The following is an 18018-nucleotide window of genomic DNA, read 5'->3' as shown; positions in this document are numbered from 1 at the left end:
TCCGGAGTTTTAAATACGCTCAACTACTTCAGCCTGTGACAACGTCTGGCCGCCCGGAACCTGCCCAAGGCCCGGTTTGTGTGGCACAGGAGGCCGAGAGAGACCCAGAAAAACCGGGCGGGACGCGGAGCCGCACTGTGCTGATGGTGGCTACTCGCTGTCAACTCGCTTCCGGGGGCGGGCCTGACACAGCTGGGGTTCTTCCCGCCTCCAACCGGAAGTGTTTTGACAAGGGCTCCGCCGTCGCCCCGCCCATTAGCCTTTGCCCCGGTGAGGGTGGGACTTCCTGTCTCGTGTATCCAAGGTCCTCCAAAGTGAGGACCCGCACGGAGGACGAAGATGTGCAGAGCTGCGGCGGCGAGTCTGGAAGCAGATTAGCTGGGGCCTAGTGCACGGGTACTCACCCACTCATTACTGCAATTATCCTTACTGTCCTTCCACGGCGTCTCCGGGAGGCTTTGGAGCCCTGAGAACCCAAGCGTGTGTCTGTCCACAGGTTCGGAGAGGGCCATGGAGGTGCGGCCGCCGTCGCCACAGAGCTTCCTCTGCAAGCCGTTGAGTCCTTTCCCTCGGGTCTTTGCTGCAGGAGCTGTCGCCGCCGATTCGGAGGCTCTCGTAGAGAACCAGAAGCTGTCTTCTTACGTCCCAAAGCCCGATTACTCGGAATCCGGATGGGACCGCCTCCGGGACCTGTTTGTCAAAGAGTAAAAGTGCCGAGGGTCTGTGGGGAGGGGACTGCGAAGAGCTGTCCCAAAACCTGGGTCATCTTGGGGTGAAGGACCCCCTGGATGTGGCTTATTTTTAAACAAGATTTGGCGTTCTATTATTTGTATCCCAAGCTTGTATCCTGACATTGCCCCTGGTAGTTGTGTTGATTGACAGGACAGATTTCAGGTGGTAAGGGTGAAACTCATTACATGTTCCAGCTCTTAGGGATATTTAGGGAATGTAGTTTTAGTGTAATCCCCTGGTTTTACAAATTAGAAGAATTGGACCGAGCTAATTAGTGTCAGAATTGAACCTGGAATCCACATCTGTAGGATTCCGCTCCAGTATTCTTTTTCGTATTTCGCTTTATCCCAAACATATGTTGTGACCATAACCTCCGCTCCTCTTCAAAAAATGAAGGTTGAAGAGATGGCAGAGAGACCTGTAAAATTTTGTATTCTGTCAAATAAGGAAATATAAAAAATAGTAGCAAATATTATCTCATCATTTTATGAAACAAGATTTTAGCTGGATTAACAGATAAATTTATTTCAGAATAAAGGATAATCCTTCAGATTGAATTAACTTGAATGAAAAACTCAGGATATTTCATTCATTCATTCATTTCATCGTTTATTCATTTATAAGTTACTGGTGAAAAATTTGCCCTTTCATGAAGTATGTTACCATACTACACTGTTATCCAGTGGTTAAATTAACTTTGAAGCTTTATGATGTTGCTGAGATTGTGAGGTTGTTGGCAGAATTGTATTTAATTGCTTTCGTGAGATTGCATCATCTTTTTAAAAAAGATTTTATTAATTTATTTGAGAGAGCATGAGCCAGGGGGAGGGGCAGAAGGAGAGGGAGAAACTGACTCCCCACTGAGCAGGGAGCCCAGCGTGGGCCTTCATCCCAGGACACTAATCATGACCTGAGTCAAAGGCACATGCTTAGCCCACTGAGCCACCCAGGCGCCCCTCATCTTTATTTTAAAGATAATGAAGCATCCTTTCTCATTGGTCCTTCCAATAGTTAATTTGAGATACTTATGAAAGATCCTATATAGTATATAACAGAAGAGGGTTATTTTGACCAGCTTTATAAGTCACAGAATGTTGGAGCTGAAATAAATTTGAAGGTAACGTAGTGTAATTTCCATGCTCCCCTCCATCGTAGTTGAGGAAACTAAGGTTTATAGAGATTGTGATCTGGCTGCAGGTCACTTAACAGTGAGTGACAGAACCAGAACCACAACCCTGTTGCCATTTGTAGTTGAGGTCCTTTCCACCACTGTGCTGTTTCTTCACTTTTCATTAGCGGTTTGGGCCAACCATAGAACTTCTTAGAGCCTCTATTTCCATATCGGTAAAATGGAGATAAATATCACCCATGTCATGGAATTTTTCGGAGAACAAAAAGGAGGCAAAGCGTATACATCTGGCTTACTAAGTTTTAAGCTCTTTCACATTTTCTCTTCTGAGTTTTTAGGTAAATGGTTTTGATCTTATTCACTGTAAAAGATAAATACAGGGTTCAAATTATAGGAGTTTTTCCTATTGACATAAGTATAAGAATTAGAGTTTTCTAAGAAATTATATTTAGATTTCTTTTGTAGATATAGGAACTGTAAAGACTCATTGATTCTGATTTCAGAAATGTTACTGACGAAGCACCTGGGTGGCTCAGTCAGTTAAGTGTCCGACTTGATTTTGGCTCAGGTCATGATCTCAGGGTTCTGGGAGCAAGCCCCTGGGTCAGGCTCCACATCTAGCAGAGCATCTGCTTGAGATTCTTCACCCACCTCCTCCTTCCTCCACTCGTGCTCACGCACTCTCTTAAATAAATAAATAAATAAATAAATAAATAAAATTCTTATTAAAAAATTCAAAAAGGGAAATACTGATCTTTGTGCATCCAGCTTACAAATTCTTCCTGCTTCCAGAGATGTGGTTGAGTTGTAATAGTCATCAAATTAAAGCACCTTAGAAAAAAAACTTTGTTGGAATATATTATGCATCTAGAAAAATATACATAAGTATATCGATCAATGAATTTTCACAAACTAAACATAGCTGTGTAACCAACACCAAGAGACTGTTAACAGCATTTCAGAAGCTCCCCTTGTGCCCCTTCTAGTCACTATCTTTCCAAGAGTAATCAACAATTGCCTAATTTCTAACAGCATAGATTAATTTTGGCTGAGATTTGAGGTACTTGTAATGTTACTGTGCTATTTAATTTATCAGAAGATTCTGCCCATAATGAAAAATGTGGTGATGTTAGTATTGGGATAATTTTCAACATAATTTCAGAGAGTGGTATCCACAAACTAATCCCAAACAACATTGTCTTTCTGATGTCTTAGTGAACAACAGAGAACTTCAAAGGAACTTGAGAATATATATAAGGCGGCAATTTCAGCAGGCATCATTGGCTGGGCATATGGGGGAATACCAGCTTTTATTCATGCTAAACAGCAGTATGTTGAGCAGAGCCAAGCAGAAATTTATCATAACCGGTTTGATGCCGTGGTAAGTACTGATATTCTGAACGTATTTGAGGGCACAGCAGTTTAGCAATTCACTTTAACCTTAGTTACTCAGGTAGGAGGGTTGGGAGGGTTTAGGATGTCAGACTAAAGAAACAAAGTCTATACTTAATAACAATGGAAGTCCTAGTGCTAAATGCATATGCATGGCTTATCAGACCACGTTTCTTATCTTCAGAGGGATTACCACCATGGCTCTACTTTCTGAAATATATTTCTAATCCCTAGCTAAATCATCAAGGTTAGCTGTGGCATATTAACCCCATTCACAGAGCCTCTATGGAGGATACTAGTTTACATTAAAACAATAATTACCATTTATAACTACAGTTTATAGAGTGCTAACTCATTTGTTAGATCTGTATATCAGTTCTGTTGTATAAGCGAGGAAGTTACAGCTCCGAGAGTTGCTTTGGGTTTTTTTTGAAATTATGTCAAACTTAAAGACAAGTTACAAAAGTAGTACAAAGAATTCCTATAGGGGCGCCTGGGTGGCTCAGTTGGTTAAGCTACTGCCTTTAACTCACGTCATGATCCTGGACTCCCAGGATCGAGTCCCACATCGGGCTTCCTCCTCTGTGGGGATTCTGCTTCTCCTTCTGACCCTGCTCCCTCTCATGCACTCCATCCCTCTCTCTCAAATAAATAAATAAATAAATAAATAAATAAATATCTAAAAAAAAAAAAAAAAAAAAGAATTCCTATATACCTTTCACCCAAATTCTCCAGATGTTAACATTTTACCACATTTACTAGTGCATACTGTTATTTTTTGTGACTGCTAGAGAGTAAGATATAGTCATGATGAATACTTCAGCATAATTTCCCTGAAAACAAAGACATTCTCTTATATAACCACAATATAATTTTCCAGATTAGAACAATAAAATAAAAAAGAACAATTGTTCTTTTCCCCAAGATTTCTTGAAATAAAAAGCGTGTCTACCACTAACTGTATATCTGCCATGACATTTGCCTTATAGATCTCAGTTTATGCCTCATTGATAGATTACTTGGTTGACACTGGCAATTCTTAGTTCCTTTTCCATCTCGCATAGAGCAGGATGCATGTGGGACGTTTGCTTTAGCTTCACTACTTAAACAATGGTATTTCTAGGATTGCATGGTGTTTCTGTTGAGGTGTCCCTGCCTAATGCATAGCCAACGTCCCTCTGCTGTAGTTTCAGAATAAAGAAGGTATCAAGTTGTTTTGGAACCTCACAGCCTTTTCATTAACTTTAGCAATCTGCACATCGTGCTGCCACACGAGGCTTCATCAGGTACGGCTGGCGCTGGAGTTGGAGGACTGCAGTGTTTGTGACTATATTCAAGTAAGTTCTCTCTGAATTGTGACAAAGGGTCTTGCTATTCTTATAGGAGCACATCTTTTGAGCGAGATTTTTAAAAACTAAATACCCACATGAAAGTGGTTCATAATACCTTTTTCCTCAAGAACTTTTATCTGTGTAAAAGTTGGGTCCAAATGTAGTTTTGCATCCATGGGTGGAAGTCTACTAACTATTATCCAAATAGATACAGGGTTTCTAAGTAAAAGAAATTCTGCAAAACTCTTCTTTACATTTCTTTTTCTAAGTGAATATTTCTTCCAGAAATTTGACTGTTCTTTGGTTCATTCTTCAGCAGAAGCAGGCCCACCTAGAAAACCCATAGGCATGTTAGTAGTCTGGAGCACATTGACAGGGCCTAGACTAAGACCAGGAATTGACATAGTAGGCACTTCTAAACTAATAACCTATCATTTTAGTGAAAATTGTGGTCAAGAAAGTAAGGGGGCTATGCTTTAAATTTTGTGTTTTCTTCCTTCCCCCCCTCTTCCCAGCACAGTCAACACTGGTCTAAATGTGTACAGAAATAAAAATGCCCTAAGCCATTTTGTCATTGCAGGAGGTAAGACATTTTTGTTAACTCTTTATATTTTTCAGTCTTCTCAGATATGGTCTGGAAAATATTTCAGGACATATAAATCAGAGCTACTGAATTCTTTGGTTGGCTTCTCATCACATCTCATTCAATATTCATGCAAAATATATGAAAAGCATTGTGCTTGGCCCTTGGTGTACTTGGTGAACAAAACAGGAAAAGTCTTTGCTTTCATGCAGTTTTACCATCTAACGTGGTTGGGGAAAAAAAGGTTGCTGTGCTAGAAAGTAGCAAATAGCTGAGGCAATGAGATGGTCAGGGTGATCAGAGAAGGCTTTTATGAGGAGGTGGTATTGAAGCTGATACCTGAAAAGTGGGAAGAAGTAAGCCTTGTTTAAAAAAAAAAAAAAAAAAGAGTAGCCTAGGCAGAGGGAACATTGAGGGTGAAGGCTCTAAGGCAAGAAAAGTTCCTCAAAAGCAGGATAATATGACTGGAACATGGTGAGTGAGGGGAAGAGTGGCTTGAGATAAGATTGGTGAAGTGAAGTAGAAAGGGACCAGATTTTTCATGATAAGAGCTTGCATTTTATTTTAAAGCTCTGTGCCTCTGTTAAGTGTGACCTCTTAAAATGAACATTAAAAATAGTATTGAAGTATTATTTCCAGAAATGTAAATGAAGTGCCATATACACTCAAGCACTCACTCAAGTACATTCTCTCACATACAAAAACATCCATATAATGTACATAACATTTAAAAAATGTTTAATTTGGAAATAATTTCAAGCTTACAAAGAGTTTTAAAAATTTTAAAATAAAAGTAATACAAGGAACACCATGTAGCTTTTATATACAGAGACTCAACTGTTAACATTTTTTTTTTTTAAGATTTTATTTATTTATTCGACAGAGGTAGAGACAGCCAGCGAGAGAGGGAACACAAGCAGGGGGAGTGGGAGAGGAAGAAGCAGGCTCATAGCGGAGGAGCCTGATGTGGGGCTTGATCCCATAACGCCAGGATCACGCCCTGAGCCGAAGGCAGACGCTTAACGACTGCGCCACCCAGGCGCCCCTCAACTGTTAACATTTTAACCTATTTGTTTTATCACTTGTGCTCTGTTTTGGGTGCATGCTCTGTTTCTCTGTGTATATGTATATACACACGTAGGCAAATACACATACACATAATTTGAACTTAGCAATTTAATGGAAGCATTTTAATATGCAAAACTAGAAATATCATTAATAGCATTGGAGCAGCTGGAATTTGCCCTTTTTTTTAACTTGCAGCCATTTTTCCATGGGTATTCTGTAGGCTCAAATGCCTATATCCAAACCAAACTCTGTTTTCCTCCTCCTGCTTCCACACTTGTTCCTGCTGTTATGTTCTTTATCATCTATCCTATTAAATTAAAAACAATGACAACAGCAACAAAGCCAAGCAATGATATAGTTCTGTCCTTTATCCCCCTCTTTCCAAAGTTCTAGTCCTATCAGTTATATTCCTTTAATATATATATGGACTCTCAGCATCTCTTTCTTCCCACTGCTGCTATCCAGTCTTCCCTGTTTCTAGTCTTGGTGTGCTCCACATCCAGTGTTGCCTTTTTTGAAATATGAATATGATTGTAATACTTTTTTGCTTGAGGTTCTTCCATAGTTTCCCATCATTTTAATGTTGATCCTTCATCTGGCCCCCATATACCGCTCTTGCTCCACCCTTATGAGTCTACTCTAATTTCCCAAACCCAACATAATCTTGCTTTACATGTATTGGTTCCTCTTCTTGAATCTGTCTTCCCCATCCCACAGACAATTTTGTTCAGCTCTTACTAGACCTGTCTTTCAAGGTTCAGCTCATCTGTCAGCTTCATGTTCTCTAGAGATCCTTCCTAGCCCCTATTTTCTTATCTTTGGTTCTTTTTAGGTGTCTTCTCCCTTGTTCCCGTAATTTACTATAAAAACTTCAATTGAAGCACTTATAACCTATGTTAACTTGTTTTGCTTCTCTACTAGATAACTTACCTGATATCAGAGAAAGTCTTTGCCTTTTATATCACAACTCTTTGACGCATAGTAGAGTAGAATAAATGTTCCTTGAATGTAAATTGAGTGTAAAAATTAGTAAAAATAGTCCCACATCAGGCTCCTTGCTCACGAGGAGCCTGCTTCTCCCTTTGCCTGCTAATCCCCCTGCTTGTGCTCGCTCTCTCTCTGACAAATAAATAAATAAAATCTTTTAAAACATTGGTAAAAATAATAAAAATAGAAAAATGCATCTGATACAATATAAGTTTTTATCTCAAACCGGCAACCAACATTGAACTTAATGGTGTAACATACAAGTAGTTTCTCCTGAAGTCAGAATCAGGTCAAGGATGTCTCCTCTCATTATTATTATTTGGCAATCATCTGGACATTTATAAATGTGTATTTGACATCTGAAATGGCTGAGTGAGGAGCTTGGCAAATCCTCTCCACGAAAAGCAACAACAGAATTGGACAGAATTATTAAACCAACCATTTAAAGATGCTGGAAGTTGACCCAACAAATCAGTAAGCATTTATCCAAGAATTTCTATTGAGTCTCAGTAAGAACACGGAGAGTCTGTGGTGTTTCAGCCTAGGGCTGCTCCTGCCCCCTAACCCACAGCTCCATGATGCAGAAGTTTCACAAGGACAGGCTGGAAGACCAACTTTCTGCTGCTTAGGGTGGCTGACTTTATTTGGAGCAGAGATCAGAAAATTCCAAGCCAAGGGGTATTGCTGAAAATAATTACAACAGGGAAGGATAATATTGCACAGCTAACCTGAGGTTTTGATACTATGGGGTAAGGAATAGACTGGCAGAGGAGGAGGGATCTTAATAGGGATATCTAGAGAAGACAGCCAAAGAGGGCTTTAATAAGATCCTACTTATTCCTAGAACTCTGGTAAGTTGCACACATGTGTAAGTATTCACACACATTCAGGAGAGACTGGTAAGCGTTCTAGCAAGCTTCTTATCTTTGGTTAATTGTGAGGGTTAATTCTGAACACCAAAAGAAAAAGCCAGAAAAGACATAAACTTTCTGAACTTTGAATGCATTCTTCAGCTACAGCTAAATTGGCAAAGGATGGAAGCCTTACTGGCTTGAGATGTTTAAGCATAACCTCTGATGAATCATTGGCTGACTGCTTAAGCCAGTGTGATGCCTAGGAAGCCAGGCATCAAGATAAAAATTAAGCAAAGACATTAGTGGCTGTAGTCTGCAGGAAAAAGACTCCACAGAACTGGTCCAGGCAAGTTGCTACATAAACAAAGAATTATAGCCATGACCCTGTGGAGGATGTGCTAATTCCAGAAATGCTGTAATTTATTACCTAAAATGTGCCATTTTCAACAACAACAAAAAAATCATAAGACATGCAAAAACGGAATTAAAAAAAGCAGTCATTAGGAATGTCTCTGACAGGACCCATCTCTTGAACATAGTAGACAAAAGGCTTCATACTGTTTTTAAAGAAATAAGAGTATGATGACAGTGACTTATCAAATAGAGAATGTCAATATTTTTTTACAAAAATTTTTTACGGTTATAAAAATTATGAATTATAAAAAAATTATTATAAAGTTATACGATTATAAAAAAGAATTATTAAAAAATCATAAAGAAGAATCAACTGAAATTATAAATTATAAAAAAGAATTATAAAAAAGAATCAAATGAAAAGTCTGGAGTTGATAAATACAATAGAAATTAAAAGTTCACTGGAGAGGAGGAGCTCAACACCATATTTGAAATAGCAGAAAAGAATTGGTGAACCTGAAGATGCATCAATATAGATTGTTTCTTATGAAGGACAGAATGTTTTTTAAAAAGATTTTATTTGAAAGAGAGAGTGAGCACATGAGTGGGGGGTAGGGGCAGAGGGAGAGGGAGAAGCAGACTCCCTGCTGACCAGGGAGCCCAATGCAGGACTCGATCCTAGGACCCCGAGATCATGACCTGAGCCAAAGGCAGATGCTTAACCAACTGAGCCACCCAGGTGCCCATGAAGGACAGAATTTTTAAAATGAGAAGTGAACTGAGCCTCAGCAATTTATGGGACCCCATCAGAAGTACCAACAGGTGTGTGATGGGAATGCTAGATGGAGAGAAAAGAGAGAAAGGGCCAGAAAAAAGTATTTTAAGAAATAAGGCTACAAACTTCCCAAATTTGATGAAAAACATTAACCCGTACATCAAAGAGGCTCAACAAGCTCTAAGAAGAATAAACATGAAGAGATGCACACCTAGACACATAATAGTTATACTATTGAAAGAAAGAAATCTTAAAAGCAAGAAAAAAAAAAAAACAACCAAGGAACACTCCAATAAGATTAACAGCCGATTGCTCATTAGAATGATGGAAGCCAGAGGGCAGTAGAATGAAATTCAAAAGCCTGAAAAGAATAAGTTGCCAACCAAGAATTCTCTATCTAGGAAACCATTCTTCAAAATTGAAGGCAAAAATAAAGACATTGGCAGATAAGCAAAGAAAGAAAATTTGTTGCTAGCAGATCTGCCTTACAAAATACTATAGAAGTACTTCAGGCCAAAAGGAAGTAATACCAGATGGTAACCTGAATCTACATTAAAAAGCATTGGTAAAGATAATTATACAAGTAATTATTAAAGGTTGTATAAATATTTATTTTCTCTTAACTGCTCTAAAAGACAATACATAATAATAAAAGATAATACATAAAATAATAAAATTGAAGTGTTAGACATATAGCATGTTTAAAGCTATATATGGCATTAATAGCACAAATGAGAGGGAAGGAATGGAAGTATGTTGGAGCAAGGAGATGATACCAAATAGTAACTTGACAGGAAGAAATGAAAAGTACTAGAAATGGTAAATATGTAGGTTAATATAAAAGACATCATAAACCTATTGTTTTTTCTTTCTTAACTTTTTCCCTTCTTTAAAATACATATGATTGCATAAAATAATAGTAATATTGTATTGCTGTGTTTTAACATGTATATATAACATAAGCGACAATAGCATGAAGATGGGAGAGGAGTGGAGCTGTATTGGAACAGTCTTTGTATATCTTACTGGAATAAAATTGGTACTGATCTGAAGTAGATTGTGTGATAAATTAAGATGCATAGGGTAATGCATAAAGCAGGTAATAAGAGAGTAACTTTTTAAAGTAGTAATAGTAATAAGGTCAAAAAGGAATTAAATAGATATATAGAAAACAATAAGATGGCAGGCCTAAATCCAGCTGTATCAGTAATAACATTAAATATGAGTGGATTAAACACTGCAGTCAATAGGCAGATTGTCTGACTCTATTAAAAAAAGATCCAACTATATGTTAATATGCCACTTTTAATAATGTATAGAACAACTAGAGGAAATACCAACAGGGGTATAGAATACTTGAACAACACTATCAACCTGTATGACCTAACATCTATAGAACACTCGACCCAACAACAGCAGAATACACATTCTTTTCAAGTGCACATGGGATATTCTTCAGGCTAGACCATATATAAGGCCACAAGACAAGTCTCAATAAATTTAGAAGTATTGAAATCATACAAAGTATGTTTTCTGACCTCAGCGGAATTAAACTGAAAAAAATGGGGGATCCACAAATATTTGGAAATTAAACAACATATTTATAAATAACCCATAGACCACAAGGAATCAGAAGGTAAATTAGAAGTATTTGGAGTTGAATGAAAATGAAAGCACATGTCAAAATTGCTAAGATTCACCCAAATTAGTATTTAGTGGGAAATTTATAAACACCTACATTATAAAAGAAGAAAGATCTCAAATGAACAATCTAAGCTTCCACCTTTAAAAATAGAAAATGAGGAGCAAAATAAACCCAAAGTAGACAGAAGGAAATAATAGAATTAGAGCAAAACTCAGTGAAATTGAAAGAAAAAGAGAAAATTGATGGAACCAAAAGTTGGTTTTTTTTTTTTTAAAGATAACAAAATAGACAACCTTTAGCAAGACTGACCAAGAAGAAAAAACAAAAGACACAAATTATCAAGATTTACTCAAGAAGAAATAGAAAATTGGGATAGCCCCATAGTAAGTTAATAAACTAAATTACTTAAATTTTTTTCATAAAAGCCCACGACCAGATGGCTTCAATGGCTATTTGGGAAATTTCTTTCACAAACTCTTCCAGAAAATAGAAGAAGGAACACTTTCAGACTCCTTCTGTTAGACTAGTATTACCCTGATACCAAAGCCAGATGAAAACAACAAAGAAAATTACAGATCACTGTCCCTCAAGAGTATACACACAGGGGTACCTGGCTGGCTCAGTTGGTAGAGCATGTAGCTCTTATCTCAGGGTTGTGGGTTCAAGCCCCATTTGGGTGTAGAGATTACTTTAAAAAAAAAAAAAGTATATACACAAAAAATCCTTAACAAAATACTAGTAAACCAAATCCAGCAACAAACAAGGATTATTATATCATGACCAAGTGAATTTATCCAAGTAATTTAAGGTTAGCTTAGAAAAAGCATTTGATAAAAATCCAACATTCATGATAAAAACTTTCAACAAACTAGAAATAAAAAGGAATTTTAACCCAATGAAGGTCATCTATGAAAAAGCCTGCAGCAAACATCATATTTAATGGTGAAAGACTGAATGACTTTGCCCTAAGACTGAGAACATGGCACAGATATATACACTTGTAATTCAGGTACTTGGGATGAATACAGTCGTATTCAGCATTGTACTGGAGACTTTAACCAGTGCATTCAGGTAAGAAAAAGAAAAAGTACCAAGAATAAAAAAAAAAAGAAGTAAACTATTTTTATTCATAGAAAACATAGTTATAAGTGTAATAGAGTCCGACTCCATTTTTGGTGTTTGGCTGCTGACAGCTTATAAGCCTCATTACCCCCCCCCCCCTTAATATAGTTTTAGGTTCACAGTAAAATTGGACAGAAGATACAAAGATTTTGCATATACTCCCTCCCCCACTTACATGGAGCCTCCCCAACTATCAACATTTCACACCAGAGAATATTAGTTAAATTGAAGAACTTACATTGATGTATCATCACCCAAAGTCCATAGTTTCCTTTAGGGTTCACTCTTGGTGTACATTCTATGGGTTTGGACAAATATATGATGACATGTATCCATCATTGTGGTATCATAAAGAGCATTTTCATTGCCCTAAAAATCTGCTCTACCTATGCATCCTGTCTACCAACCTCTGATAACCACTGGTTTTTTGTTTTGTTTTGTTTTTACTGTTCCCATAGTTTTGCCTTTTCTAGAATGTTATATATCTTTTTCAGATTAACTTCTTTCACTTAATAATATGCATTCACGTTTCCTCCAGTGTCTTTTCATTAGTTGATAGCCCATTTCTTTTTAGTGCTTTGTCTGAATATACCAGTTTATGCATTACCTACTGAAGGACATCTTGTTTGCTTCCAGGTATTGACAGTTATGAACAGAGCTGCTATATGTAAATGTCTGTGTGCAGGTTTTGGTGTGAACATAAATTTGCAGCTCCTTTGGGTAAATACCAAGGAGCACGATTGCTGGATCATATGGTAAGAAAGTGTCAGACTGTCTTCAAGAGTGGCTATACCATTTTGGTTCTAACCAGCAATGAATGAGAGTTTCTTTTGCTCCACATCCTTGCCAACATTTAGTGTTGTCAGTGTTCTAGATTTTGGCTATTCTAATAGGTTTTTTTTTTTTTTTTAATCTTATTTTTTTAAAATGCTTTGTTTGGAAGAGAAGACTAGAGGAAAAAAAAGACCAAATGGGGGCACCTGGGTGGTGCAGTCATTAAGCATCTGCCTTCGGCTCAGGGCATGATCCCAGCGTTCTGGGATCGAGCCCCACATCAGGCTTCTCCACTAGGAACCTGCTTCTTCCTCTCCCACTCTGCCTGCTTGTGTTCCTTCTCTCGCTGGCTGTCTCTCTCTCTGTCAAATAGATAAATAAAATCTTGGAAAAAAAAAAAAGACCAAATGTATTATACTACCTCTGGTTATAGAATTAAAGATCATTTTTGTTCTTGTTACTTTTAAAACTTAGAAAATTAAGAATGATAAATAGTACTAAAATAAGACAAATCTCAATTAAAAAAAAAAAAGTTACTACCTGCGATGGCATTAGTGTTGTACCTTGTGAGGGAGGAAAATGGATGACATTGTAGATACACCGTTCCAGTGGGAAGGAAATAGGATCTGTGCACTGACCACCAGATGGCACTGTAGGCCAAATGCCCAGTTGCAGGCCTGGCTGAGGAGTGTAGCAGTACAGAAAAGGGTGAGGCTGGGGGCAAAGGTATGAACTGCAGGGGGTTTTGTTTATTTGGGGGAAGCTTTTCTTGAAGAAGGAAGAAATGGAAGAGGTGGAAGTGAAGAAATTACAGATTTTTAAGAGGAGGTGGGCAAAAATGAAGCAGAATGAGAAGAGATTGGACCCTAGAACAGATGGAGAAAGTAGGTTTGTGAAAGGAATGTTTTCTTTTGAACCTGCAGTGTGGAAGAGATTGTGGTGGTATATTAATGTTGGGTTCAGAAAACTTACTTAGGGGGTTATGTCATTTTTATAGAAGGAAAATTTTAAAAATAGATTCTAGTGCTTAAAGATAATTTAATATTGGGGTTTTTTTTGTTTGTTTGTTCTAAAATAGCTGTCACAGGAGGTCTTTTTAGAATAAACTTGGGCCTGCATGGTCTGGTGGCTGGTGGCATCATCGGAGCCTTGCTGGGGTAAGTGTTAACACAGTTTCATTCTAAATTAACACAACTTTCATTAATGCCTTCCCTGTTGAAAATCGCATTCACTTCTAAAGAACACATTTGAATCTTAAAGCCTATAAATGGTCTTTAGTCTTGTATTGGCAGTGGCTTTGACTGTCAAATTCTAGTTCTACCCCACTGGTTGATTTTACTTCCAGTTATCACTGAGTGGAAACTGTTTAGGTATCACTAACACCTGTAACTATTTGTAGTTTGAACAAGGAGCAGGAAAAAAAGAGTGAGAAACTATTAACAAGCACATTCTATTAAAAATTTTTTTGTTTGGGTTTTGTTTAGTTTATTAAATTTAAAACATTTTCTTCTTCAGCTTTTTACTTTGAAACATTTTGAACCTATAGAAAAGTTGAATGACTTAGTACATTGGACACCCATATATTCTTCACTTACATTCACCAGTTGTTAACATGTTGCCATATTCATTTTATATCTCTCTGTATATGTGTGGAATGTGTGTACAGTTCTTTTTCTTTCTCTTTTTTCTTTCTGGTTAAATCTTTTGAGACCTCATAATTCCTTACCTCTGAATACATCAGCATGTATCTCCCAGGATGAAATGACGAACATTTGCCAATGATATCACAGTGTAATCATCACAATAAATAATTTAGCATTGATTCAATATAGCTAAAATAGGGACATATTCCAAATTTTTCAATTATTATAATACCATATATACATATTTTTTTTAAACCCAGGATCCAATTGTATATCATTTTTATGGTTTTGATTCCTTTATTTTTTTAAAAAAAGATTTATTAGACAGAGAGTGCACACAAGCAGGAGGGGCAGAGGGAGAGAAGAGCAAATCTGAAGCGGACTCTGTACTGAGCACAGAGCCTGACGCGGGGCTCAATCACAGGACCCTGAGATCACAACCTGAGCAGAAACCAAGAACCCAGCCCTTAGCCGACTGCGCCACCCAGGCGCCCCTTGATTCCTTTAAACTAGAACAGTTCCACTGCCTTTTTTCCCCCAGAAAATTTCTCAATTTCTTTTGCTTATCCCCTCAGGATTAGATTTAGGTTAAATGTTTTCATCAGGAGTACAATATAGGTGAAGTTGTTTCCTCCTCAGTGTATCACATCAAGAGCCACATTGTATCACCTATTATAAGTGATGTCAATTTTAATTATTCACAGTAGTTTTCTATTGCTATGTGACAGATTACCACAAACTTTAGCAACTTGAAACACTACCCATTTATTATATCACAGTTCTGTGGGTCAGAGATCTGAGTAGGCTCAGATGGGCTCTATCTGTTCAGGGTTTTACAAGGCCAAAACCAAAGTGTTGGTCAGGTGGGCTCTAATTGGAGGCTCTGGGGAAGAATCTGTTCCTGAACCATTCGGGTTGTGGACAGGATCCTTGCGGCTGTAGGGCTGAAGTCCGTGTTCCTTGGCTGGTTGTCAGCCAGGCACCACTGTTCCTAGAGGCATCCCCATTCCTTCTCACAGTGACCCCTTCATGTTCAAACCAGCAACCAGCATGTTGAATTCTTCTCATATAATTTACTTTTTGATTGACTCAAATTCAGCTGGTTACTGACCTTAATTACATCTGTAAAATTTTGCCATGTAACATAATCACTATAATATATTTATAGTTGAGGGATTAGGACAGGACAATTTGGGGCACCATTTTAGAATTCTGCCTACCACATTTGGTATCTACTAAATTTCTCCACTGTAAGGGTATCTTTTTCCCATTGTGATTAATAAATAATCTGTGGGGGCACCTGGGTGGCTCAGTCGTTAAGCGTCTGCCTTCGGCTCAGGTCATGATCCCAGCGTTCTGGGGTCGAGCCCCGCATCGGGCTCCCTGCTCATCGGGAAGCCTGCTTCTTCCTCTCCCACTCCCCCTGCTTGTGTTCCCTCTCTCGCTGCCTCTCTCTCTGTCAAATAAATAAATAAAATCTTTTAAAAAATAAAAAAATAAAATAAATAATCTGTAGGATAAGATTGAATAGCCTGTTCTCCAGCTATTTTGTTTCTTGTGGTTTTAATGATCTATTATAATTGTTGCTGTAATCAGTTATTACAAAGATGGTTGCACAATGATTTGTTAGTTTTATCTTTTCTTCTGTTTTTATTAGTTGGCATTCACCTAAATAGAAGAGTTCTCCCTTTCCCTCCACCTGTGCCCTCCCTTTTTCTATCCCCTTTTTAAATGGAAGTAACACTATAGATTTATTCATTCTTTTTTAAAATTCTTTTTAAAAATTCAGCATGTCATAATCCATTGCTGACGTAATTTTTATTATATTGTGTTTTTTTGTTTGTTTTTTAGCAAACTCTACCCCCAACGTGGGGCTTGAACTCAGGACCCCAAGATCAAGAGTCACATTCTCTACTGACTGAGCCAGCCAGGCGCCCCTTGTTATGTTGTTAATATACCAGCTTAGTTTGAAGGGGAGAATTATTGAAATTAGAAGCAAAAGTAATTTCTTTTTCTTTGTCATTAAAAACACATAACAGATTTTTATCATCTTAACCATTTTTAAGTGTACAGTTTAGTAGTGTTAGGTATATTCCCATTGTTGTACAAAAGATCTCTAGAACTGAAAACTCTTTACCTATTAAACATTAATTCTCCCCTCCCCCTGTTCCCCAGCCTTTGGCAACTACCTTTCCACTTTGTTTCTATGACTTTGACTACTTTAGATACTTCATAGTAATGGAATCATATAATATTTGTCCTTTTATAACTGGCATATTTCACTTAACATAATATCCTGAAGGTCAATCCATGTTGTAGCATGTGACAGGACCTTCTTAAAGGCTGCACAGTGCTCCATTGTATATACCACGTTTTTGTTTTCTTTTTTTTTTTTTTTTTTTTAAGACTTTATTTATTTATTTGACAGAGATAGAGACAGCCAGCGAGAGAGGGAACACAAGCAGGGGGAGTGAGAGAGGAAGACGCAGGCTCACAACGGAGGAGCCTGATGCGGGATTCGATCCCATCATGCCGGAATCACGCCCTGAGCCAACGGCAGAGACTTAACCGCTACGCCACCCAGGCGCCCCCCTACCACATTTTCTTTATCCATTTGTCAACGGACATTTCCATTTAGCAAAAATAATTTTTTGAATGAGCTTACTTACGTTGTAGTCAGAGGAAATTTAAGTTATATCAAAGTCAAAAATTCCTCTTTGAGAACACAAGAACCAAACCCTCTTCCGTTACTGTAATAATTGCTATCTAAATCAGTTTCTCGATTGGTAACTATTGACATTATGGGTGAGACTGTTGTGCCAGACTTTTGAATTTGAGGATGTTTTGGTGGTTCCACCTCCAGAAGCTAGTAGTATCCTTCCTCCAACCAAAGATGCCCTACAGTTCCTGCCCCGTACAGGGTTTGGTACCATTCCTGGTATTAATTTCACTTCTGAGAAATCTCGGTATAAATCTACTTACTAGAACTGGTCATAAATATATATTTTCCCAGTTTATCATTCATGATAAAACAGAGGCAATTTATAGACCTGTTGTTTTTATACCAGCTAATTTTAGGAAGTTGCAGTGATTGTTTTTCTGTAGTGTTTAGAAGACTAGGAAGGAAATTGCCTTAATTTTTTCTTCATTCGACAAGGACACTTTGTCAGAGTTCCTGTACCTGTCGGGGAACCGGTGGCTCAGTCGGTGTTGCTCATGCCTTAGCAGGTCCTCACATGGTGTGTGGTCTAATGGCTCCTTTGTCCTAAGCTTTCTCGCTGCTTCCCCCTCAGCACTCCTGTAGGAAGTCTGTTGATGGCATTTCAGAATTTCTATGGTGAGACTGTACAAGAGAGAACACAGAAGGATCGCAAAGCACTCCACGAGCTGAAACTCCAAGAGAGGTAAGGAGCATGTGAAGATGTGGGCATCCGACTTTCTTAGCCATCATGGTGTTCTCTTAACCCAGGTCCTCTAAACCGTCCCTCAACTCAAAGATGAGTTTCTGGGGCACCTGGCTGGCTTAGTCAGTGGAGCACTCTTGATCTCAGGGTTGTGAGTTCAGGTCCCATGTTGGGTATAGAAATTACTTAAATAAATAAATAGAAATTACTTAAATAAATAAATAA

The 18018-nt window shown here is 38.0% G+C and overlaps 1 protein-coding gene across 1 annotated transcript in view; it reads left to right on the top strand.

The window, feature by feature from the left end:
- Positions 1-262: 262 nt before the first annotated feature.
- TIMMDC1 (translocase of inner mitochondrial membrane domain containing 1) overlaps positions 263-18018 on the top strand; it is a 21766-nt gene continuing 4010 nt past the window's right edge. Inside the window, exons 1-7 of the mRNA XM_026494005.4 lie at positions 263-396; positions 497-704; positions 3077-3242; positions 4502-4590; positions 5100-5167; positions 13825-13903; positions 17683-17793. Coding sequence (XP_026349790.1) covers positions 511-704; positions 3077-3242; positions 4502-4590; positions 5100-5167; positions 13825-13903; positions 17683-17793 — 707 coding nt within the window. The 5' untranslated portion in view covers positions 263-396; positions 497-510. The remainder of the gene's footprint in view (positions 397-496; positions 705-3076; positions 3243-4501; positions 4591-5099; positions 5168-13824; positions 13904-17682; positions 17794-18018) is intronic.

This window comes from Ursus arctos, unplaced genomic scaffold (genome assembly GCF_023065955.2).
Source record: "Ursus arctos isolate Adak ecotype North America unplaced genomic scaffold, UrsArc2.0 scaffold_4, whole genome shotgun sequence".
Taxonomy (NCBI): domain Eukaryota; kingdom Metazoa; phylum Chordata; class Mammalia; order Carnivora; family Ursidae; genus Ursus; species Ursus arctos.
Note: the sequence above shows the minus strand (reverse complement) of the source record. Positions and strands in the feature narration are given on the sequence as shown.